At 38.2% G+C, this 26,571-nt stretch overlaps 1 protein-coding gene across 2 annotated transcripts in view; it reads right to left on the bottom strand.

Moving 5' to 3' along the window:
* The window catches only part of slc23a1 (solute carrier family 23 member 1), an 85,302-nt gene extending 70,256 nt beyond the window's left edge, over window positions 1-15,046 (bottom strand). The window contains exon 1 of one of the 2 annotated variants that reach the window (XM_052013780.1): window positions 14,903-15,046. In XM_052013780.1, the coding sequence (XP_051869740.1) occupies window positions 14,903-14,935 (33 nt within the window). In that variant the 5' untranslated portion in view covers window positions 14,936-15,046. The remainder of the gene's footprint in view (window positions 1-14,902) is intronic. The other variant, XM_052013781.1, reaches the window with a different exon arrangement.
* Between the last annotated feature and the right edge of the window lie 11,525 nt (window positions 15,047-26,571).

The raw sequence follows: 26,571 nt of genomic DNA, 5'->3' as shown, positions 1-26,571 counted from the left end.
ACAATTACTGAAACTCAGATCCAGGCAGCAACTCTATTGACTTCCACCACTGTAATTACTGGCCTGCCATCTTATTAGGCAAGCAGAGATATGCTTATAAAGGAACAAATTATTCCCCCTTCTCACTTGGCTGCATCTCAAATAATTTTAGTGCACCCTTATCCCCACCTCTGTACCCCAAAAAGATTAATAACAGCTTAGAAATTCATTTATACCATTATTAAAAATAGCATTAACAATTCTCTCTGATGTCACTTCAAAAAGCTCTTTAAACAAAAAAAAATGCAGTCGTTCCAAAAACAGTGCCAGCAGGCTCCTTCATGAAACGCTATTTCAGAAACAGCACTCATTTGGATTTGAATTTCCCATAGAGTCACAACTTTTCTCACAAATTAGGTCTCAAAAGAGAGCTTAAAAAGTTACACCATAACATAAATCAGCATTCTCTCAGTTTTTAGGAAGTTTTGCAAGGAATGAGGTACATGCTGCAATGGAGAGATTGGAAGGGTTCATTCAGGGTGTTATATGAACATAGACAGAATGAAGAACAATGTCCACAGAAGTTACAAAGAAGGCTCTTGCCAGGAAATTGCTAGGTTTCTGTAAAGACATTAAAGTCCACTACAAACGTCTGCACCTTTGGGAGCCACCAAATGCCCCTTCCAGATATGGAAACAATAGTTATATTGAGCAAACAAAATATTCCCCATTTTGCTCTCTGATTTTTTAAAATTTATTATTAGTGTTGTGTGCAATTCTGGTCGCCCCATTACAGGAAGGACTGGGAGGCTTTAGAAAGGGTGCAGAAGAGGTTTACCAGGATGCTGCCTGGATTAGAGGTTATGACCTATAGGTTGGACAAACTTGGGTTGTTTTCTCTGGAGCATCAAAGGGTGAGGGGAGACCAGATAGAAGTTTATAAAACTATGAGAGGCATAGATAGGGAAGACAGTCAGAATTTTTTTCCCAGGGCAGCAACGTCAGGTACTAGAAGATATGCACGTAAGGTGAGGGGGGGAAATTTTAAAGCAGATGTGTGGGGAAGTTTTTATATATGGCAGAGTGTGGTAGATGCTTGGAACAGGCTGTCAGGGGTTGTGGTGGAAGCAGACATGATAGTGGCAATGTAAGAGGCTGTTGGATAGGTACATGAATATTCAGCAGATGGAGGGATATGGAGCACGTGCAGGCAGAAGAGAATTAGTTTAATTCAGCATAGTGTTCAGTGCAGACATGTGGGCTGAAAGACCTGTTCCTTTCATGTACTGTTCTATGTTCTTAAAAGATTTCTGCAACGAAGCAACAAGTAGCAAAATGTCATGTGCCAAATCTCAGCAAAGATACACTGCAGGAATCTGAACAAGATTTCTGAGGGTAAGGGGCAAGCCCAACTTTGAAGATACAGGAATTTGTGCTTGTTTGGTACTTTAAAACTACGATGAGCCAAGGGGCCAGGTTGATCTACCAGTTATTAGCAGAAAATTCCTGCTGCTCATTTATTACCAGCATAAGGAATCTGTGTACAGATTGCCATTTTATCAGCTTTAAAAACAACATTGCTATAATAACGAGTGGAAAAAGAAGCACTAAACAGAGCTTACAGTTCAGAGCTGGCTCAGTCCTTCATTGTGAGGCCATGTGTATTAGAGTTACCTAATCCATTAAATTGTTTAAGTGAATTAGGCCAAGACACACTTTGTCTTTAAAATTTGTTAAACTACTGTAGTGCATCTTTTAGCATGGACATGCTGCCCTTTGTATCCACAAACGTATTCGTATTGTGGTGCTATTTGCACAGAAGAGTCATACATGTGCCTGCTTTGCAGCCACATAATATTGACAGGATAGTTTGAAACATTTAATCTGCAGCAACAATAAGACCCAACTTGAGAGAGTTTAATGATGATACCCAGCAAATAAATCAATATTTCTTTGGATATATGGGATATGAAGGATTACAACTAAACCCCCTTTTAAAATGTCACGTCTTACTTTATCAATGGCAGACTCACAATACCTACAGATCTACATAGGCTTGGAATTAAACATCTCCACCCAGCAAAATAATGCAAGACACATGAAAAATTGCAACAAAAAGAATATGAGCATTCATTGTTTTAAACACTATGAAACTGAATTTCTGCAGTTTGCACATACAACACTATATCCTGAAATCAGTAATCCCCATTCCTTCACAAAGAGCAAGGTTTTGTAATTTTCAGAATAGGCATTTGTAAGAATCTCCTTAAAATCTCCTTACGTTTTGTAATGTGAAATGCAACTTTTAAAGTTTATTAGGTCATAATTTCTGCTCAACAATCTTCTTAACAAAAAAAAAGGGAGGCCCTTATGCACACTGCCATTTCTTCAAATTGAAATAAAACTATTCTTAAAGTCATTTTAGAATCTATCTTGATGTCAAATGACTTTTTTACATTTAGCTTCGTATACATATTTACATACAAGGTAATTACAATATTCAATGTCTAAGTCAAAATAAATGAAGCACATAATCCAAATGTGCACTTAAAAATCAAATTAAATGTATCTAATCTAGACAATATATTTAGCACTCCTAGATTTTAGTAAAAATATGAAATTCATTGGTTTGAGCTTTAAAATTTTAAATCTTCTAAACCTAACACTGATTATTAAAATCAAAAGACAAAATGAATCTCAAGCCTACCAACAACTTGCCTTGGCTCAAAGATTTTAATTCTGGAAACCTGCTTCAGACTGACAATTGTAACAGAATATTCTGTTATAATGATCATAGAAAATTGTAATGGAGATAAATCAATAATGGTTTGACTTCTATGTATCAGCCAGGGAATTCAGGAAACCAGCTGAAGTGATCAAAAAATGGTAGCTTTCTCCAAGATAACAGCAGTAGTAACCCCATGACTTATAAAGATGTTGTGAGCATGGAACATGCTAATGATATGAAATTCAGGGCATGTATCAATACATTTCAAGGCAAGGATATTTGTAATACTTACTGGTTCTACTTCTTGTGAACATCTATGATAAGACTGAGCCATCATTTCAGTCTATATTTTATTCAGTACTATCAAAACATCAGAAGTATTAACCCATACAGGTACTCTATTATCCAATTACTTTTAGTTGGACTGGCTGTTGCCAAATATACTTGAAAACAACAAAAGAGTCCTTTTAAATCTCATTACACAGTTCTTACCAGAAGAGCAAATTAACAACTACTGAATATACAATGTTTAAACCAATTACTCTAATTACCTGTCTTTTCTAAATTAAATAATAATGACCAATTTACCTCAATGGAAAACCTTCATTTTACAACACACTGAATACAGCTGTGCTCAACAAATCCATCCATCAATTATGTTAATTCCTCCATGGAACATAATAGAAAGTCATCATTTCTCTAGCAATAATTAATCTTCTGGAAAAAGTGGCCTTTATAATAAAAAGCTCCAAATTCGATCATTTATAATATTAATTTTACTGAAGGTACAGCAAGTCAATTAAAAAATATATGCATATTTTCATATCAATAAAGAATAATTATCTTTATTTCTCAATACCTAGTTGAGAAAAGCAATTTTTAGATGTCTAATGGTTCACTGTCAGGGGACAGGTGCAGGAAATGTATTTATTCCTGTTAACATATCAATGAAACACCTCGTTATTGACCTGAGATGTATACACAGTTCCTCAATAAGCCTCTATCAATCAGTACCCTTCACTCCAATGATTTTATTTCATCTGGAAAAATTTGAATCATTTGCATTTACTATCCAGAGTGACAACCTAGACACTCTGCTCTCTGTAGTGCAAGACTTTAAATATTTATCAGGAATAAAAATCTTGACAAAATATATTTTCAAACAAAATCTGATTGCACTAATGTGTTTGGCGAATGTGGGCATTTTCAATAAATAGAGAGATGGGAATAGGTCCATTGGCCTATCAAGTCTACGCCAATCATTGAGGAACCTTTTGTCATGATAGACCTTTTTGTTTCCTTGGCTCATTGTGACTGTTGAGCGGACTAATTAACTCTTAAGCAGTCCAACTCAGGGGCATGGCCTATTAGAGTTAACTTGCACATTGCATTAGAAAGCACATTACAGGGCAAAGAGAATCACTGCATATTAAACAAATTGAAACACGTTCATATAATTGGACTAGAAAGCTGACAAACAGGCAGCCAGCTGAAATTACTTCTTAAAGACAACCCAAAGAGTCTGAGACACTGTAGTACTTAATGCATCGAGAGATAACAGAATGTGATAACCAGAGGCCTAAGCAAGGACAAAACCGTATTCAGTAGATGGATGTGATATACTGAGAAGCAATGATAAATAATTGTTGTCCCAAACAAAGCAGGTGATGGGGATAATTTACAAACAGACCACCAGAACAGAGTGTCTAGAAGCACCCAGGAGGAATAACAGGCAGGCTTGCTAAGGTAGCATCACAACAGTAATCAAGGTCTTGGCAGAACAGAGGCATGAGACCACCAGACCCTGACCAAATGCAAGAGTCTGTAAGGTACAAGAAGATCATGCAGGGAAGGTGCTGTCACAGGTGACTGATATTCTTCTTCAGTTGGTCAAGAAGTGAGAGCATATTGTCTGCTTATTGGTCTCTGATGTGTATAACAAAGCCATGTACACTCGCATTGTTAACACTATTTTAGCTATCTATAAAAAATCCTGTGATTGGTGCTTGATTTTCTGGTTAGTTGTATGTAATACTCTAATTTTCCCTTCCTTATTAATATTTTGGTCATCCTTTGTTACTTTTATATATTGTCTCATCAAACAAGGAAAACTAGTTAAGTTATCATAAACTCAAACTTTTCATGACAAATAGTGACCACAACTGTCAGTAGGAGCAATTATATACTGCTTGTTGCTTTCTTTGATGCAAATCATTGTACAATGGTGGAAGACATACACTGGTTCATTTATCATTTCTGTCAGGTGTACTTTGTCACTCTTGGTTAATTTTAATTACTCTAGAATATCAAAAAAATTGCAGTATGGAGATTGATGTCGTCCTTGATTTGCTTCTACCTGTTGTCTTGTAGAAACTGATATAGAATTTAACTTTCCATCATAATGGAAGCAAAAGAAATGTAAAAATAGTATTACAAAAATAAATAATGGCACCTTGCCAAGGAATAATAAACAAAATAAGAAGATGTGTTCCTGAAAGTTCTACAACTCTGAATGGAATAGTTATGGAATTATCCACACAGTTCAGGTCAAGCAGATCATTTGATTTTTCACTTTGAGAGAGAGGCCTGTTACGGACTCGGTGAAAGTCCCTTTAAGATAGAGAGAGAGTGTGTGTGTGTGTGTGTGTGTGTGTGTGTGTGTGGTGTGTGTGTGTGGTGTGTGTGTGTGTGTGTGTGTGTGTGGCGTGCTTACGTCAATAGAAGATAAAGGACGTAATGACGTTGTTGAAGAAGTCAGAGAGAGAGAGAAGGGAGAGAGACACCAGCCTGCTAGTTTTCTCTATCAATGGATGAGAAACAATAACTGTGTCTGCCACTGAAATCCATGTATGGAAATTGGAAGTAATCCAGTGGAGTTCACCTTGTTGCTGACCTGTAGAAGGAAACAGGTATTTGTGTGGACGACCACGATTCGGATGCTTTTCAGAGTGAGGAAGTCACTACCAAGTAAACACTGAAGTGTCGTTTGGGTTCCATCGTGGAACATTTGGATTTCGTAATTACTCTCTCTATGTTCTCTACATCTACGTCTTATCTTCAGACAACGGTGGTTGTTGAAGAAGCCTTTGCTCATGTTTCACCTTATGGCTTGCGGAATTGAACTTTAAGAACCATTCCTGGACTTGGAGTTTGGGACTTTGCCACACACACACACACGAAGAGTTTAGTTTTGGGGTTAATGTTCAAGGTTTAACATTTTTGAATTCTAACATACTAACATTTTTACTTTTATTTTTCGTATTATCATAAGTAGTGATTAATAAAATAGTTTTTAACACTGAATCATGACTCAGTGTATTTCGTTTGTTGCTGGTTCGTAACAGGCCTGTTTACCTTACCAGTGCAGTCCACAAAGTCTCTCTTCCTACCATCAGTTTTTACATTGCTGAATAACATATCACATAATCTAATTTTTCCTTCATTAAAGTGAGTGATAGTGCTAAAGAAAATGAGTCTGTGAAATTAATAATGTGAAAGAAAAAATTGGCAGAGGTCTTTTGCATCTATCATTGCTGTAGAGGATCCAAAGAACATCCCACAAATAGCTCTAACATAATAATTGTTTGAAAGGGAAAAACTCAGGAAAATCACAATCACCAGGTCTGTGGTTCGAAGCAAATTGTTAGAGCTGCAGGCTGATGGGTCCTGAGGTCCTCATGTACTTCATCATAGGATCTCACAGGAATTGATAGGTAAGGCAGTTGATATGTTGGTTTTAATTTTCCAAAATTACCAAAATTTAGGAAAAATTCCAGTAGATTGGAAGATAGCAAGCAAAGCTCCCTTTATTCAAGAAGGCAAGTAGACAGAAAGCAAGAAACTAAAGGTGCGTTAACTTAACATCTGTCATAGGGAAAATGTTAGAGGCTATTATTAAACACATTACAGCAGGGCACTTAGGAAAATTCGATGTAATCAGACAAAGTCAACATGGTTTTGTGAAAGGGAAATAATGTTTGCCCAGAGTTCTTTGAGGAAATAACATGTGCTGAGAATAAAGAGGAGCTGATGGATGTACTAAGATTTATTGAAGGCATTTGATGAGGTGCTGCATCAAAAGTTATTACAGAAAATAAAAAGCTCAGAGTGTAGCAGGTAATATGTTAGCATGGATATAAGAGTGGCTAGCTAATAGGAAAGAGAGAGTAGGCATAAAGGGGTCTTCTTTCTGAGTGGCAACATGTAATTAATGATGTGGCACTGGGATTAATGCTGGGGCCTTAGCTTTTTACGATTTATATAAATGACTTGGATAAAGAAGGCATTGAAGATATGGTTGCTAAATTAGATATTGGTAAATTGGTTTATTATTGTCACATGTACTGAGGTACAGTGAAAAACTTTGTTTTGCATACTGTCCATACAGATCAATTCATTACAACAGTGCATTGAGGTAGTACAAGGGAAAACATAACAGAATACAGAATAAAGTGTTACAGTTACAGAGAAAGTGCAGTGCAGGCAGACAATAAGGTGCAAGGCCATAACGAGGTAGATTGTGAGGTCAAGACCCCATTTTATCTTACTAGGGGACCATTCAATAGGCTTATAACAGTGGGATAGAAGGTGTCCTGACAGGGAGCCAGTTCTGGTTTGTGATGGATGAACAGGACTCTGTGTGAGTTGGGATGGGGAGAGGCAGCAAGCTTGAATTTACAGAGAGCAGAATGAGAGTCAGAAAAGTTAAATATTCCAGTCCATTAATGAGGGCCCACCACAGGTCTACAGCCGGTTACTGGTTTACAATGATGGCACAAAGATATTGCACTACAGCACATAAACAGGCCCTTTGGCCCATCTAGTCCTTGCCAGCCTGGTTTTCTGCCTAGTCCCATCTACCTGCGCCCGGACCATAGCTCTCCATACCTCTCTCATCCAAGCACCTATCCAAACTTCTCTTAAATGTTACAATTGAACCTGCATCCACCACTTCCGCTGGCAGCTCATTCCATACTTGCACCACCCGCTGAGTGAAATAGTTTCACCCTAAACCTATGACCTCCAGTTCTAATCTCACCCAACCTGAGGGCAAAAAGCCTGCATGCATTCATCCTATCTATACCCCTCCTAATTTTGTATACCTCTATAGGATCTCTCCTCATTCTCCTGAGCTCCAGGGAATAAAGTCCAAACCTATTCAACCTTTCCCTATAACTCAAGTTCTGGCAACATCCATATAAATTTTCCCTGCACTCTTTCAAGCTTATTGATATCTTTCCTGTAGGTAGGTGACCAGAACTGCACATAATACTCACCAACATCTTGTATAACTTCAACATAACATCGTAACTCCTGTACTCAATGCCCTGATTTGTAAAGGCCAATGTGCCAAAAGCTCTCTTTATGACCATATCTACCTGTGACGCCACTTTCAAGGAATTATGGATCTGTATTCCCAGGTCCCTTTCTTCTACCACACACCTCAGTGCCCTATCATTCACTGTGTAAGTCTTACCCTGGTTTGTCCTCCCAAAGTGCAGCACCTCACACTTGTCTGCACTATAGATAGGAAAGTAAGTTGTAAAGAGGACATAAGTAGACTACAAGTGGTGGAATGACTGGTCGAATATCTGGCAAATAAAGTATAATGTGGTACATTTTGAAATTGTTCATTTTTGGCAGGAAATATATAAAAGAAACATATCTAAATGGTGAAAAATTACTAAACTCTGAGATGAGGAGGGATCTTTGTATCTTAGTGTATGATTTGCAAAAGGCGAGAATGCAGATACAGTAGGTAATTGGACAAGCTAACATTATCATTTACTACTAAGGGAATTGAATAAAAAAGTAATAATTCAGTTATACAAGGTATTGGTGAGACCACATGCGGAGTACCATGTACAGTATTGGTCCATTTATTTAAGAAAGGATGTTGGAAATAGTTCAGAGAAAGTTTACTAGACTAATATCTGGAATAGGCAGGTTCACAAGATCACAAGACAAGGGAGCAGAAGTAGGCCATTCGGCCCATCGAGTCTGCTCCAAGGAAAAGGGAAAAATGAGAAATGAGAAATGGGGGGGGAGGAAGAAGAAAAAAAACTATTCTAATCCCAATTTCCGGCCTTATCCCCATATCCCTTGATACCCCAACTATTTAGATATCTATCTATCTCTTCCTTGAACGCCCCCAATGATCTGGCCTCCACTGCTGTACCTGACAAGGAATTCCACAATTTAACCACCCTCTGGCTAAAGAAATTTCTCCTCATCTCTGTTTTGAAACTGTACCCTCTAATTCTAAGATTGTGTCCTCTGGTCCTGGACTCACCCACCAAGGGAAACAGCCTAGCCACATCTACTCTGTCCATTCCTTTCAGCATTTTAAATGTTTCTATGAGGTCCCCTCTCATTCTTATGTACTCCAGTGAGTACAGTCCAAGATCCAACAAATGCTCATCATACATAAGCCCTTTCATTCCAGGAATCATCCTCGTAAATCTCCTCTGAACCCTCTCCAACATCAGCATATCCTTCCTAAGATATGGGGCCCAAAACTGCACAAATTATTCCAAATGAGGCCTCACTAGTGCCCTGCAGAGCCTCATCAACACTTCCTTACTTTTATACACTATACCTCTCGAAATGAATGCCAACATAGCATTCGCTTTCTTTACCACCGATCCGACCTGGTGGTTAACCTTTAAGGTATCCTGCACAAATACCCCCAAGTCCCTTTGTACTTCTGTACTTTGAATTTTCTCTCCTTCTAGATAATAATCTGCCCATTTATTTCTGTTTCCAAAGTGTACAACTGCACATTTCTCAACATTGAATTTCGTCTGCCATTTCCTTGCCCATTCACCTAAACTATCGAGGTCTCTCTGCAACCTTCCTGTCTCCTCAATACTCTCTACTCCTTCACCTATCTTGGTGTCATCCGCAAACTTAGCCACAAAACCATTTACTCCATCATCCAAATCATTAATGTACAAGGTAAAAAGGAGCTGCCCCAACACTGACCCCTGCGGCACACCACTAGTAACCGGTAGCCAACCAGAACAAGATCCCTTTATTTCCACCCTTTGCTTCCTGCCAACCAGCCAATGCTCCATCCATTCTGTTATCCTACCTGTGATTCCATGACCTCTCATCTTATTAATCAGTCTTTTATGAGGCACCTTGTCGAAGGCCTTTTGAAAGTCTAAATACACAACATCTACCGCCTCTCCCTTATCACACCTGACCCGTGATTTCTTCAAAAAACTCCAATAGGTTGGTCAGGCAGGATCTTTCCCTTCACAAAACCATGTTGGCTACACCTATCTTGCCTTGCACCTCTAGGTATTCCGTAACCCATCCTTGAGGATAGATTCCAAAAACTTTCCACCACTGACGTCAGACTAATAGGTCTGTAATTTCCTTTATGCTGCCTCCCTCCTTTCTTATACAGCAGAACTACATTTGCGACCGTCCAGTCCTCCGGAACCATGCCGGAATCTATCGATTCCTGAAAAATTATCACCAATGCCTCCACTATCTCTAAAGCCACCTCCTTCAGAACCCGGGGATGCACCTCATCCAGTCCAGGAGACTTATCAGACTAGGCTTGTATCTGTTGAAATTTAGAAGAGTGAGAGATGACTTAGTTCAGACGTATGAAATCCTGATAAGTCTTAACAAGTTGAATGTGGAGAGGATGTTTCCTCTTGTGAAATAATCTATAAATAGGGGGTCACTATTTAAAAGGAAGAGTTCACCTATTTAAGACAGAGATGAGGTGAATTCTTTTTTCTCAGATGATCACAAGTCTTTGGTACTCTTTTCCTCAAATGGCAATGGAAGCAGAGTCTTTGCATAGTTGGTAATCATTTTGATTTGGCGTTGTATAGCAAAAATTATGAGGAAGGGGAACAGCAGAAAGACTCTTTTAAACTAAGCACTGGATGTTTTCAATTAAAATGTGTGTCTGTGTGTGTGCACATGCATTTTTGCGTGCCAGCACATGTTTTTGTGTGCGTGCATCCGATTGTGTGTGTATGTGTAAAATGTTGTATTCTATGAATATGAATCAAGTGATTTTGCTTTCACTAAGAAATCACATTTTTATTTGTCCCTATAGATGAGGGAAACAACACTGCATTCATGCATCCAGATTGAGCTTTCCACTTACTGGATGAATAGTAACATGTTCACTTCAGTTACCATCTAAACACAAGGTTAGAAAAGACAGCAGTCTATCCCAGGTTAATCTGCAAATGAAAAATAAAATGGAAAAGAGAAAAATGTAACATCTGCCTGATATTACTTCTTGTAAAAAGTAAGGGGAAACTTCTTCAAACAAAAGCAATCTTAATTTTGTTTCTAGCTTCTTGATATCTAAAATGAAGCCACAGGGAAAGAACAAGTAAATTGGATTTCAGTCCAGTAATCCTGACATTGAGGTATCAGAGGCACAGATACAATGAGCTAAACTGATGCCTTCTGTTCTGAAGTATTGTTGATTTTGTGGCCACCTCCATTTGCCAGACGCTGAACCTAATCTCTGTAGAGCTCTTTTTCTATGATTTATGCATAATTAACTAGAATATGCAGCACAGTAAAAGGCCATTAAGCCCAACATGTCCATGCTGGCACTCACGCATCACTGGAGCTTCCTCCCATCCTTTAACACTACACATAAACTGTTTATTTTATTATTTACTTCTACTTCTCCACAATGCATTTACCCAGTTTCCTCTTAAACACATCAGTCCAATCCACCTGAGCTGTTCCCTAAGGTAGCAAGTTCCATGTTCTCATCCTTCTCTGAATGGAGATTTTTTTTTCTGAAATTGTTTCTGGATTTCTTGGCATCTTTTCTACACTGATAGTCTCTAGCTTTTCACTTCCTCTGTCCACCCCAAAAAAATCTTTAATAACTTTAAGGATGCCTGCAGGGTCACCGCCAACCACCCTCTCCCATTCTACTCTCATTAAGAGAAAGGGGAGCTACATGATTCATAATTCCCTGATGTTAAATCTTACAGTTCTGCTATGAACCTAATCTATCTATTATGCATCCTATCCAGTGGCCCTATATCCTTACCATGCTGAACCATATCTTGTACACAAAGTCTGGAATTGCTGCCCAATATCTCCCCGTTGATCTACGTACCTGATCCAGATTTGGAAAGCTGCCCCAAAGTATGTCTATGGCAGCAGCAAGCCTCCACCAGTGTTCTGAAGAAGCACAGTCCCCTAAACATCCATTAAAGCTCCATCAGCTAGCAAATCTCCATCCCCAATTTGCATGCTATCAAAACTATGATAAATTTGGAAACACATACAGGCATTTAAAAATATTAAGCATTATTAAAATAATATGTAAAATTAGCAAAAGTATCTAAATAAATATAAATAATTAAAAGCATTGAAGTAAACGACAATAAAAATAAACTTGCATTCTTCTTTGCCTTACAACCTCAGGTTTCTTTATCTATTTGAAACCCATGGGATCTGGAATCCTGTGCTGAGTGTGAATTGGCACAGGATGTAAGAAGCAATTTTCCCAGCATTAGTGCTGGGGACTTTCAGCCAAATTGGGTTGTACCTCTGAACTCATCCAGTGATGGAGCACATTGACAGATAGCATTATCTGTCTTTCAGTAAGTTCAGGACTTCCGCGTTCGATGTCAGCTCAAACAGTGGGAACTGCTGATATTTATCAACATGATCTAGCCCTATATAGCAACTAGTAGAGTACCAAGCCCTCCAAACATGGTCTACACAAAGTTCCACTCGAGCTTAGCATAAAACTTCTCTACTTTTAAATTTATTCTTTCCAGAAATAATCCCCAGTGCTTGGTTTTGTTTTTGTTATTGATTTGTGTTTCAACACTTAAGTCTGCACCACTTAGTTTTTCTCCCCCAAGTAATGTATTTTCCTTACTAAGATGTAATACCTCAAAAATTATCTGCATTGAAAATCATTTCTCGATTACATGCCTGTTCTTCAAGAGGACTGATACCATTTTGTAATTTGATGTTAAGCTGACTATCAGCCACCCACCCTTCCCACCCCACAAATCAATATCATCCATACATTTAGAAATAGTTTTTGATTTCAAATATAAATTGTGAACAACTGTGTTCACAGCACTGAATTGAGCAAGTTTAAAGTCTAGGCCAGACTTCATTTCAGAACTGAGTAGGCATACTTCCAACCTTGTGAACACGTTATTGTTCTTGTTAATTAGTTGTTTCAGGTCCAGGCATTGCATGTTTGCTAACTCAGACTGTGTAATCAATCTGTGGTTCCGCAATCAATCTGGTTTGTCATCAAAAACAATCAGTTACTATAAACCAACAACACTGAGCTTGTTCCATGCAGATTTGCCATATGAAGGTGCTCAATTTTAAAATGGATCCACAACTTCAAAACTTAATATCGTAATGCTTTTTGAACTAACTCATTAACACAGGCTAACTCATGAACCCACAGTTATTGAAGGAACCATAACAAACAAAAATTGACCTAGGGTTATTACAAAACTCTGGCTTTGCATCAAAAATGAATTTCACTTCCACCTTTCACAACAATATGTAGGGAACAAAAAGCTTCATTTGTCCAGCCTGGTTGCCAATCACCTTGTCGCGTATTGCCACATTGATTACCATTCTCTTTTCTTCATTCCCTTTACGTGACTACAACTATCCATGGCATAAGTAAAACTATAAGCTGATTTTGGTTTTTATTCTGGTATGTTTTGGAACTTCTGTAAAAATGTTTTTGAGTTTTCAATCAATTAAAATCTAAAGTTTTAATAGTGTGCATCCAATAATTTACAAAAATAACAAGTGTTCACATTCTGTTAAAATATATAGGTTTGCATTAGAAAACTGGGCCAAGGAAATTCATCTTACTAACAATAGCCCAAATTTTGACATCACTCGCAGCCATTTGTTATACTTGAACTTACTCATTGACTTCATATAGGTGATTGTACTGGGACCTGCTTAAAAAGCCAAGACAATTCAGCACTCCCTGGGACTGATGTGAACAGGGACCAATGTTGCATATCCTTAACCTGCCAGATTGTAGAAACTGTATTGATCCACACAGATTCTGAATCAGGATTGGTAAATTAAAGAGGTCAATTCAATGCCAAATCATGTACAAAAGGTGAAATAAATAGAAAGAGAAAGACAAGATTATGATAAAGAGTTAAAAGTGGCAAAGAAAAACATTATATGTTTTTCAATGTAAAGAAAATAAACTTGCAAAAGTTAATTTTAAGTGATTGAGAGTGATTTTTGGAAGATTTATTACTATATTAAAAATTTACATGCCCTGGAATCAGCAGGTTTTCGAGCATATTCAGTATTTATCACCTAAGTTTAACAATTCCATACTGTTCTAAATATTTCAGTACAAAATCTCTAAGAAAGGTAATCGGTTTGGTGCAACATCTGGAGGAGCAAGGCAACTTGTATTCCAGCTACTTAATTGCTGCATAGTCATTAGAGTTGCTGCCCGATTTACTCATTAATAGTTATGAGTGCTGATGACTTCACCATTCTCTTTAGTGTGAAATCTGGGGCACAATTTGCTTAATGTTTGCTAACGTGGACAAAATAAATAAAGCATCATTAGTCCTTAAAATGGGAAACTTTATGTAATTCAGTCATTTTGATTGCTATCAGAAGCATGTTAAATTAAGCCATGTTAACTGTTTTGTACATTTGATATTTTTTCCATACTAAACATATGAAAATTTAAAGATGCACTTAAATGTCAGAGATGTGGAAAAATGATGTCACTTTAAAAATGTAATGAAAAACTAGGTAGTCTCAAATAATTGACTTGTGGCAACTAAATGATTTCAGCTAAGTAGGAATCTATACATCACTTTGAACTACAGCAGCAAAGATTTATTTCTTCTTTATTTGTGATTATAAAATATGATGATAAAATATGAGTTCTGACAAACTAAATTGTTTCCATTAGAAATAAGCATTGATCTTCCAGTTAAGTTTTCATACTCAAAGTAGCAAATTACTTTTTGTACCTGTAATTTAGAAATTGCATTTAACTTCATCCAAGTTATTTTTCCGTCTTACAGGAATAATAAATATTTGTAATTCTAAAGGCACCAGACCTGAAGTTTATAAGTTTACACACAACAAATCAATTTCAACTGTATGTTCTAAACAAGTTTACCAAAGTCATGACAAAACTTTCAAATATTTTACCTTTTGTTGACTTGTTTCTGAAATGTTTTTCATTTTATAGTTTAATCTCTATCCTTCTCAAAACATAGCACAAATAAAGTCCCAAAGGACCATTGGGTTTCACTTGAAAGCCTGGAAACATTGAGTATTCAAAGCAGATGTCAGCACATTAAATAATAAGAGGGAATGAGTAAGTTAATGATTTTTGAAATAGTGTGAAGGACTTTAACCGATGGACCAGGAGATCTAGTACACCAAAGTGAAACTATAACCAAATTTATCTTTGGATAAACCTTCTATATCATAAAAATATGCGTCAACTGCACTAATTCAGTGTCGCTGATGCATATCTTTATGGCTACACTGGGCCATCTTTGTGTTCAAGAACTTTCAAACTACAACAGCACAACTACCTCTGCTGGGCTCCACAAAAATGTATAGAATTTTTCACCAATCATTCGTTAAGGAATATAAAAAAACTTTTTAAAAAAAACAGTATTTGGTAAGATAGAGGGATGGAATTTACTTCTGATAAGTGCAAGGTGAATCACTCTGGAGGACTAATAAGGGCAGGACATAAACAATGCATGGTAGAGTCCAAGAGAGTATAAGGGTCAGAGGGACCTTCGTGTACAAGTGCAAGGATCCCCGAAGGTGACAGCACAGGTAGATAAGTTGGTGAAGAAAACAGATACATGTCTTCTTTTGTCAGGGCATAAATTAGAAGAACAGAGCGGTCAAAATACAACTTTATGAAACAATAGTTAGGCCACATCTAGAGTATTGTGCAGTTCTGGCCACCACACAGCAAGAGGGATATGATTGAAATGGAGAGAGAGCAATGCAATTTTTGAACACTTAGTTCACAGAGTAAAGGCCTCTCACTGCCGATGGACCTGTGACAGGAGTCATCTGAGATTCATCAATTCTGAGAGCCATTTCATTTCTTTATAATTTTGAGATAATTCTCCTTGTTAACTGGTATTCAAAATATAAATAGAGTTTTTCACCCAATAAATGGGTCAACTTACATGTCTGTTATGTAACTCATTTAGAACGGTTAGAATTCAAATGTTGGTCTAAGCTAGTTGTCACCCATTTTGACATCAGGATAGTTATTAATTCTTCTGACATTTATCAGTGATGTAACAGCTGCACATATCAGCTATATCAAGAATATCATCCAGATTGTTTTTTATGGCACTGTGTTCACTAGCTTCGATCCTACAGATTCAACATGAAAACTCAATGACAACTATAGACTTTTATCCCCAAGAAACTTTAATTCCTGTGACCCTTAATCCCATTCTAAGCTCCTGATCCTCAATCTCCAATATGTTGACAATTAAGCCACCAATGAAATTTAAAACACAGGAATTCCTGTAAGAATTGAAATCATGTTCCGTCTTGAAGATCTTTAGACAGGAACCAACTAAATGAAATGCATCACTCTTGTCAAGTCCCAAACAGATCCAGGAAAAAAAATCTGTTCCATCTGGATATAACTGGTGACAAATGATTATTTTTCACATTTCTGGGAGATAGACTTCTCAGAGAACACTACTCATGACCGATCAAGCTGAAAGAACGGTTTGCCTGATATGGCATCCCTGAGGTACTGATCACAGAAAATGGGCCAAAGTTCACATCAAACAACTTTGTGAGGTTTTCTCAGGACTAGCATATTAATCACTGCAACAGCACCTCAAATTTATGAAACAGCAGAGAATGCAATAAAGTTGACCAAGGTACTGCTGAGGAATGCTACATTATCACAGTCAGTCCTATATTTGAGCACCCTAATCTTCCATAATAGCCCAGAACAAGGATGACAAGCAGTACTCTGCCAAGACATGGTAGGCAAATTAGAACTCCTCTCCCAGCAACAGAAAGGCTGCTAGAATCAGAAGCGCAAAGGAAGTATAGGAGTGTAACGGAAGGCAGTCAAAAGTACAGTCACACTACTTTGCACTGAGGTGCAAAGTGCCTGCCTCTGCTAAGAGTTGGAGAGATCGTGAGGATGCAGCACATATCAGACCACTGGACATGCCAGAAGGTTGCACTGACTTGATATATACTACATCCCAAATTAAACAAGACATGATGGAGAAGATTGTCTCACACTGAAGGAACAGATGCCATCTCCATACATTATTTGTTTTCTACTTATTTCATTTTAAGACTTTTCATCACTTTTTGATCTTAAAATATACTTTGATTAATTTTATATTTCCCGATTAAAAAAACATTTTAAAATTATTTATAACATTCTTGGCAATATTTAACTGAATTCCAGAAAGATGAAATTTGATTAAAACTAATGGTCTTTCTGGCTTTAACAAGAAGTAAAGCTCCGCCCCCAACTTTGCCTCCCATCAAGGGCTCTTTTATTGTTCCAGGGTAGAGCCTCAGTAGTATGTTGCATGTGACCTTCTCACTGCTGCAGTCTCCCTATGCCTTGCTGGATACCTCTGGGGTGTGAAATGTTATCTCAGTCGGCCTTCTGCATCAATCCATGTAAGTGCAGGTTGTCAGGGCCCACAGGCAGTCAGTTCAGTTATAGGGCTGGGTCCAACTCTACTTGGTCCATAACTAATCTGTAGTGTCACATATCAGCAACAAAAGAAACACACCGACTCATGTATAAGTGTTAAAATCTATTTTATTAATAACTACTTATGATAATAAGGAAAATAGAAGTAAAAATGTTAGAATGTTAGAAGTAAGAATGTTAGATCTTAAACATTAACCCCAAACTAAACTCGAAGTGTGTGTGTGGCAAATTCCCAAACTCCAAGTCCAGGAACAGTTCTCAAAGTTCAGTTCAGCAAGCCATAAGGTGAAACGTGAGCAAAGGCTTCTGCAAAACCACCGTTGACTGAAGAGGAAATGTAGAGAGAAAATAGAGAGTAATTATGAAATCCAAATGTTCCACGATGGAACCCATATGACACCTCAGTCACTGATGATCTCCATTCCTTTGTTCCGAAGTATCTGCCACCCCAAAAGGCATCCGAGACATGTCCGTCCACACAAAATCCTGTTTCCTTCTATAGGTTAACGACAAAGTGGACTCCACTGGATTATTCCAAAAATCCATATGTGGATTGTAGTGACAGACACAGTTATTGTTTTCCATCTCCATCTCTCTCTCTCTCTCTCTCCCTCTCTCTCTCCCTCTCTCTCTCCTTATCTCTCTCCTTATCTCTCTCCCTTATCTCCTGTTGTCGTAACCACGCCACACACACACACACACACACACACACACACACACAACTGTGCTAGGTCTTAAAGGGACATTCACCAATAGTAACCTAATCTGTAACAGTAGAAAGTGTAGAATACCAACTGCTTAATTCCATCTGTAACGCGTTCAAATAAAAAAGGATTTTAGATTATTATTACATAAAAATATATTCAAAATAATTTCAGTCGTGAGTTGCAGATGAGCCTGGCACAGATCAGTCAGTATTGATGCTCAGGTGTTATTAGTTTACCCCTGCCCTTTACTTTCTTTCCTTTATTTAGTTTTGGTGGATCATTTATTTCTGCTGTGTGTTTGCTGCTCCATTGATTCAAATTTCACTGCTACTTGCTGTGATATTAATTTATTGATTTCTTGGCATGCCCCCTTTTATTAGAATTTATGAATTGACGGAAGCCTCCTGCTCCATTAACTTATCCATTTGATGGTGCCCAATGCTTCATTAATTTATTGCTTTTTTGGTGTGTTGGCTGCTCTGTGAATTTATAAATCTGATGTAGCCTGCATTTCCATTAATTCACTGATTATTGCTGATATTGCTGATGCTGCTATATGATTGAATCACTAAAACTTAAAGCACAGAGGAAGAGACCAGGTCCATCACTGCCAGCCGAGGAAAAACTATCAGCCTAATCTAATTCTCCAGCTCCTGGTAAATTCTAGGTAGCAGCACTTCGTGTATATCCAAGTATGTTTTAAAGTTAATGAGATTTTCTGCATCTAACATGCCTTTGGACTGGAGTTCCAGATCTCCACCACCCTCTGGGTGAAGAAAATGTATCCTCATTCTCCCCTCTAAATTTCAACCAATTACATTTTTTTTCATTCACTTTCTAAAATCCACATATCACAGGCAAGACCAATGTTCGTTATCTACTCCATTTTAAATACTTCTTATGATCTATCCTCCACGGCTCTGTGAAGCAGAGAATTCCAGGGATTCACTGCCCTCTGTGAGAAGGAAATTCTATGTACCTCAGTTTTAAATAACCAGCCTCATGTCTTGAAACCTTATTCAAGACTGTCCCAGTGAAAACATCCCAACATATACCTTGTCATGCTCCTTAAGAATCTTATATGTTTCAATAAGAGTACCCCTCATTCTCCAAAGAATGCCAACCCAACTTGTTTAGCTTCTTTTGTCATGGCTGCGGACTCCATAGTATCAGCTTAGTGGCTGACAAAGTTCAAGAGGACATAAAATAGTGGTGAGGCGAGGCGAGGCGAGGTGAGGCATGTCAAGGTCAAGCAACAGCCACCCCTGGATGATCAGCGATTTTAAAGTACAACAGGAGGGCAGGAGTAGCAGCACCATTTCACTCATTGTACCAACCTGTGTGCCCAAGGTTAGTACATCTTTGACTTCAGTACCTAAGAGAACAGCAGAGGCTCACTTGCTGAGTTTAGTCAACACAAAACCAATAGGGTTTTAGATATTAAGGGATTCAAGGGAAATGCCTTGTACAGGAAGGTGGTGCTGAGGTAAAATGCAGCCATGATCTGACTGAGTGATGTGACAGGAATCAGGGGTTAAGCAGCCTAGCCCTGCTTCTATTTCTTACATTCTTCTTGTTCTATTTTGTCTGTTCTCCTCTCCCTCTGCCTCATGGAGCTCTTTGCTCCCTCCTACATGCCTTCTCCAGCCACCCTGCAACCAGCCCTGGAGCTTGTGGATACAAACACAACTGCTCATCTATTGGAAGATTAAAACAAAAATATATGCTGGTGAACTCAGTTCATCCAAAACTGTTCATTGAATATTCCTTCTCACACATTGTAAGCAAATGTGTGTTTCTAAAATGCTAAATGGGACATTTATTTCTCCTTACTTCAATGCTTGAATGGCCACTAGACACTGATTGGTTCTTCAGAATAGCCATGCCATCACCAGTCCTCAATGTATTGTGGGGTATCTTACTGTAAACTTCTACCTGAGTGCTGCGGGAACGAAACCGTGAGGTTACTTTAGAGACAGGAATGAATCGCTGATTGAAATTTCACATCCATATCAGTGCAGGACAAACACAAATCTTCACAACTACTAGCAAGGCTTGCTTCAATAGCAGCCCCACTTTATTTTGAACCATGGCTACCCACTCCTTATGTAAGCAGATACTTTTCATTACATCTCAAGAAATGTTAGCATTAAAATGCCAAATAATTAGACAAGCTAGTGCAACACATTGTCATTTTTTATGTGCTATAGATCCGCACTGTTTGTAATCTCCACCTTTACCAGCTTTGACAAACTCTGTTTTCATGTTTCCTAAATACACATTCTCCGCTCTATTAAGGAACATGTGCTTGGCTGTTCCATCTTCTTAAATACAATTAATTAGCAAGCATTTTGAAGTCATAAGGTTGTCTTTGTTCTGACTTTTATGATCCTGTCCATTTTACTTTACAATTTTTTTAGGTCTTTAGTATCTTCTCACTTCTAACAGTTTCAAGCTTTTATAACTTCCAAATATTACTAAAGCACTACATTGCTTTTAGGAAATTTCTAAAACTTTACTAAGGATTTAAAATAGTTTTTGAAACCTTAATAAGTATTTAGTCTCTTTCAATAATTACTGAGCATCTTTAAAACTCTTTACCAGTAGTTCAGTTTAGCTTTGGGGTGACTTGGTTTTCTGTCATGTTTGTGAGGGAAGCTCCATCATGCCTCATTTATGTCATGATGTGGATCTCACCATGAAGTAGCTGGACACTTTCAAACAGGACATGTAATCAACTGGATACAAAATAGGTAAATGCATTCATTGTGGGTAAGGGGTGAGAGCAGTCAACACGTACTGATACAATGGGCCATTATCTCCATATCCAGCTTCAGCTGACTGGGCCACACCAAACTCATCATCCCACTTTTTCTCCTATTGATAGCAACTATTTCATCCTAGTTAATGAGGATCACTTTCCGCAATCCATAGTCTCCTTATCCCCTTTTCCTTCATCTTCCTTCTCCCTGCACTTTCATGTCTTAACTGCAATGTACTCATGAAATTCTTTATCATCAAGATATAAATAATCATTCAGTTGCCCTACCCTTCAAATTAATGGCAGCTCCACTATCTAGCTGATGCCAGATATAACCCTACAGTTTCTCTTCCATCACCAGCATCTCTGAGCTCAATTCAAAAATTAAGCAATTCAATGGAAGATTTTCTGCTGGTCGTTTTGGCTCATTTATAAAGAGAATAATTATTTTAAAACATTCCAATTTCACGCCAGAGGTACTACAAGATGAAAAATATCCAGGAGTGGGCAGCCTATCATAAAAAGTTTTTTTTATCCAATCCTAGCATTAAGGTGATATTCCTTACACGTTTTACAGTGGTTGGAGGATAGGTCTAAAGACTGTGATGTCTGGTTAGGTAATGGAATTTAATGAGGCCTCTCAAGTGCAACATTCACAATGTTATCTCTGGCATTACATCTTATCTCGCTGGCTCTTGCTCCCCCTCGTTGATTGAATTCTTTTATCTCTGCCTCTTCTGCAACTAATGGAAAAGCATCAAGTTGACCGAGAATGCAGTTAATTTATTGAAGTAAAATACATGATTCATTGTCCTTTTCAGCATATAGTAAACTTGAGTTTTGGAGCACATAATGTCAATAAGCTTCTTGGAGTTCCTTTGCATCACAGCCATTTGAATGTGAGGCTTCTTAGTCAATTTAAACCACAATGACTGCATTACAAATTAATCTGCTCTGGCAGTCTACTCATGCCTCACAACGAGGCTTGTTCTTTCATCAACCATATTCCTTTGAAGATGTCCTGGGATTTTTTTATCTCTCTGGGTAAATAATCAAATAAGATTTTAATCAATTATATCTGCCTTGTACAACCAAGATGAAGGACCGCCTTTTGACATCAGGATAATTATTAATTCTTCTGACATTTGGTAAGCATTACTGAATGATATATCAATAATTTAATTAACTATAATGCAAAGAACTAGCAAGGCTTCAACAAATACCTAAGCTTACTTTGCACCTCGAATATAATTAGATATGTGATTCACATGCAGTTAAAACTCTTCAAGCATTGGCACGAGAAATCATGGTAATTGAAAGACTTGTTTAGAAATGGCAATGCATCATAATGGGGTAAGGGACGGGCATTGCATGCTTTCATAATCAAAAATGAAATGTGCTTCCTTGGACCTCCTTTTCCAAGGCTGGCCTCAGAAAGTCGGGCACTGTCTTCTGCCAAGGTTGGAGGGAATGGAGAAGGTGAGTGAAAGGAAGATTGGAAATACTTCTTGTGGCTGGAAATAAAGAAAGATTGGGCCTGCATTTGGGAGGGAATGGGAGCCGAGAGATCTGAGATGAAGATGAGGAGCCGGGTTGACATTTGGGAAGGAGTGTTGGGAACTTCGGGCCAACATGTACAAACAGGAAATCAAGAGCAGATGCTGGTGGTTGTGGTGAGGTGGGAGGGTGGGACGGTGGGGGTGTGGGAAGGAGGGGAGTAGGTATGGGAATAAAACGATATCAGAGGTGAAGATAGAAAACAATGGAGAACATCAGATCATGAGATTTGTATAGAGTTCTTATCAGAGGACTAGCTGAATTTCAGGAATTAGTAGAGCTTTTTGAGTGTGAGGCTATGAAGGTTTAGTTGAGCATTTTCCTTACCTGGCAGACCTCCCAGACTGGCACTGTGGTACTCCCACCATGTTCTCCTGAGGGTGTCCATCGATTGATATTCCCAGGGCAACATAGCACAGGTTCCCCTGCTCTCTAATCTCGGCAACAACCTGATAAAACTCTTCTGCAGAAATAGTACAGAAACAAAGGACTGCAGATGCTAGATGAAAAACACGATGATGCTGGAGGAACTCAGCAGGCCAGGCAGCATCCGTGGAGAAAAGCAGATGGTCAATGTTTCGGGCCAGGACCCTTCTTCAGGACTGAAGATAGGAAAAGGGGAAGCCCAATATGTAGGAGGGAAAAGCAGAGCAGTGATAGGTGGACAAAGGAGGGGAGGTGGGGTGGGCACAAGACAAAAGAGTGGAGGCAGAGTGGGCACAACCTCCCTTCTTTTGTCCACCTATCACTGCTCTGCTTTTCCCTCCTATATATTGAGCTTCTCCTTTTCCTATCTTCAGTCCTGAAAACGTTGACCACCTGTTTTTCTCCACGGATGCTGCCTTGCCTGCTGAGTTCCTCGGGCATCATCGTGTTTTTCAAACCTCTTCTGCACCGTCTCCCAGGCCTCCGAATCCTTCCAATAATGCAGACACCAGAAATGCACACAATAATCCAAATGTGACCTAACCAAAGCTTAATACAGCTGCAACATGACTTCCTGACTTTTATACAGCCTTCTTTACAGCCTTATCTACTTGCATGGCCACTTTCAGGGAGCTATGATATTGTACCCCAAGATCCTACTGTACATCATTGCTCCTAAAGGTTCTGCCATTCACTGTATACATTTAACCTCCCAAAGTGCAACACCTCACACTTGTCTGGATTAACCTCCACTTGCTATTTCTCTGCCCATATTTCCTACTGGTCTATATCCTGCTGAATCCTTTGACAAACTTTCTCATTATCCACAATTCCACCAATGTTAGTGTCATTTGCAAACTTGCTAATCAACCCGTTCAAATATATCACAAAAATCAGAGCTCCCAGCGCTAAACCTGGTAGAACACCATTGGTCACAGACCTCCAGTCAGAAAAATACCCCTTCACTGCTACTCTCTGTCTTCTATGGCCAAGCCAATTTTGAATCCAATCTACCAACTCTCCATGGATCCCATGTACCTTAATCTTCTGGTTCAGCCTACCATGAGGCACCTTGTCAAAAGCTTTACTAAAGTTCATGTATACAACAACCACTGCCCTACCGTCAATAATAATCTGCATCACCTCCTCAAAAAATAAATCAAGATTATAAGACCTCTGCTACACAAAGCTATGGTGACTATCCCTAATATGCCTCTGCTTTTTCAGATGTGAGTAGAACCTATCTTTTAAAATCTGCTCCTATAATTTTCCTACCACAAATGTAAAGCTCACTGGCCTATAATTTCCTGGTTTGTCTCTATTGCTCTTCTTAAACAAATATTGGCTATTCTCCAGTCCTCTGGGACCTCACCTGTGGCTAAAAAGGATACAAAGATCTCTATCAAGTCCCCCACATTCTCTTCTCTTGCCTCTCTCAATAACCTGGGACAGATCCCATCAGGCCCTGGGGACTTAACCACCCTAATGTTCTTTGAGAGCCCCAACACCTCCTCCTCCTTGATATCAACATTCCCGAGAGTATCAGTGTACCCCTCCCTGATCTCACTATGCTCCATGTCCTTCTCCTTAGTGAATATCAATGTGAAATTCTTGTTGAAGTAAAGGATGATGCTAAGCAATGGTGAGAGGGCATGATTATTTTGGAACTACAGTTTTGGATTTCCCCAACAAAGAATTGCCACAGAAATAACAGATTTGTTTACCTTTGTGCCAAATTGCTTCAGTTGTGTCACTCCATTGTTTGTGGTAGGCACCCTACATGATAGTAATTGACTTTATGGAATGAGTTTATTGTTGTACGGCTTCTATTCTGCTGCAGATCCAGTTAATATTTTATGTTCAGGCATTGCATTCCTGCGGTTATGTGAAATCAAATAGTTAAGTAATTTCTTAATGATTGCACTGTACTGAACCTCTGCAAATACTCTCAGTTGTCTTAATACCATGGTTAAAGTGGGTGTTATTAATACAAAAAGGGCTTGAAGGAAAGATCAAACGAATATGCACATTTACCTTTTAATTGGTGCTCAGCCAGCACTTACCAAACCAAAAAAAAACATAAATGCAAAGCTTGTGCATTAATGTGCATTAAAGCTGATTACATCTTGAGAATTTTTAGGCGTGTGAGGAAAAATGAATAAATGCTTCAGTGTGCTAACACAAATCATGGTACATTAATCAACTGGGAAATTCACCTCTTTGACCTCTTTCGAGATTGATTCTGCACCAACCAAACTGACATAATGTAGATGCCAATGATTTGAATAATTTATCACCAGGTTGTTTTTAAAAATATATACCTTTGTGCAAATGATGGAAAATAGAAAATTGTGTCAGTATCAGTTGGGTAGCCTTGACTGAAAAGTAGATTCATATATATTAACTTCCTGACTGCTGTCTATTCAGTGGAAAAGATGAAAAGGGAACAAATCCACCTGTTTGGGGGAGAAAATCTGAGTTTTTGTCAACATGAGTCAGATGTGCGAGAGAACCTAGGTTGTTTTAGATCTAATCTAACTCTTGTGCTTAACAACAAACCTTGGTTCTGAAGTCAGGCATAGCTTATGCTTTCAAAACCCATTCCAACATGTGTCCTCAATGTCATGGCAAGATATACAATGTGCATAGCTGTCAGATCCACATTATCTGTGAGATCCAACAGATATTTAAATTAGAGTGCAATTATCTACTCTGCATGGGAAAACATGCTTTTTCAAACCTGTGCTCAACACAGCCACATTGTAAATGAACTGGTTGAGAAAATAAATTATCAACACTTTTATTTTGAAATACTATATATTGCTGTTAGAATATATGAATTCATGTTGTTTAATGACTATTGTAATGTCTGTCTATTGATAGAATATTGATGGTTTTCTCATTCATGAATCTTGTGAGAACCAATCTTTCTTTTCATTCACAAGTAATAAGAGCAACTGCTTCCCATGCCAAATACATCTAAACTGTCTGTCATTTAAATATTGACAGGTTAAAGGTATTTTTGAACTTAGAGGCTAAAATACACATATTGGACATTCAGCCTCATCAGTCCATAACAGCGGCTGTGCTCTCTGTACCAGGGAACAGTCATACGCATAATCATCCAACTTCATCTATAGGAATATAATAATAGTAATATGCTATTACCCCTCAGCTTTTTGCCATTGATTGAAATCGTAAATGATCTGTGATCAAAATCCATTTGCTGGCATTTACCCCACATCCTTTCTCTTAACAAAAATCTATCAATATCAGATTTAAAATCAACAATTTAACAGGCAACAAATTGAATTTACAGGAAAGTTGTTCCAAACTTCTTCGAACCCTTCATCATTGAGCCATATTGATGGTAGAATTTAACATCTGAAGATCATTTCCCTAGTCCTAGATTCCACAACCAGTCAAAGTAGTTCAGGCTAGAAACTATATTACTAATACAATGTCTTTATGCACCTCACAATAGTTTTTGGTTCTAACTAATCATTAATGATCTCAGTAACTATAGTGTGGCTTTCCATGTGTATGATACACTTATATATCAAAGCTGCTGGGTTGTTATGGTGAAGTTAATTGCCAATTAATGCTCAGTTATGCTCAGTTGACATAATGTAGTGTAAATACACATTTTGCAAATAATGCGGGCCTTGAACAATGATTGTAGCTC

This window comes from Pristis pectinata, chromosome 4, assembly GCF_009764475.1.
Source record: "Pristis pectinata isolate sPriPec2 chromosome 4, sPriPec2.1.pri, whole genome shotgun sequence".
NCBI lineage: Eukaryota > Metazoa > Chordata > Chondrichthyes > Rhinopristiformes > Pristidae > Pristis > Pristis pectinata.
Note: the sequence above shows the minus strand (reverse complement) of the source record. Positions and strands in the feature narration are given on the sequence as shown.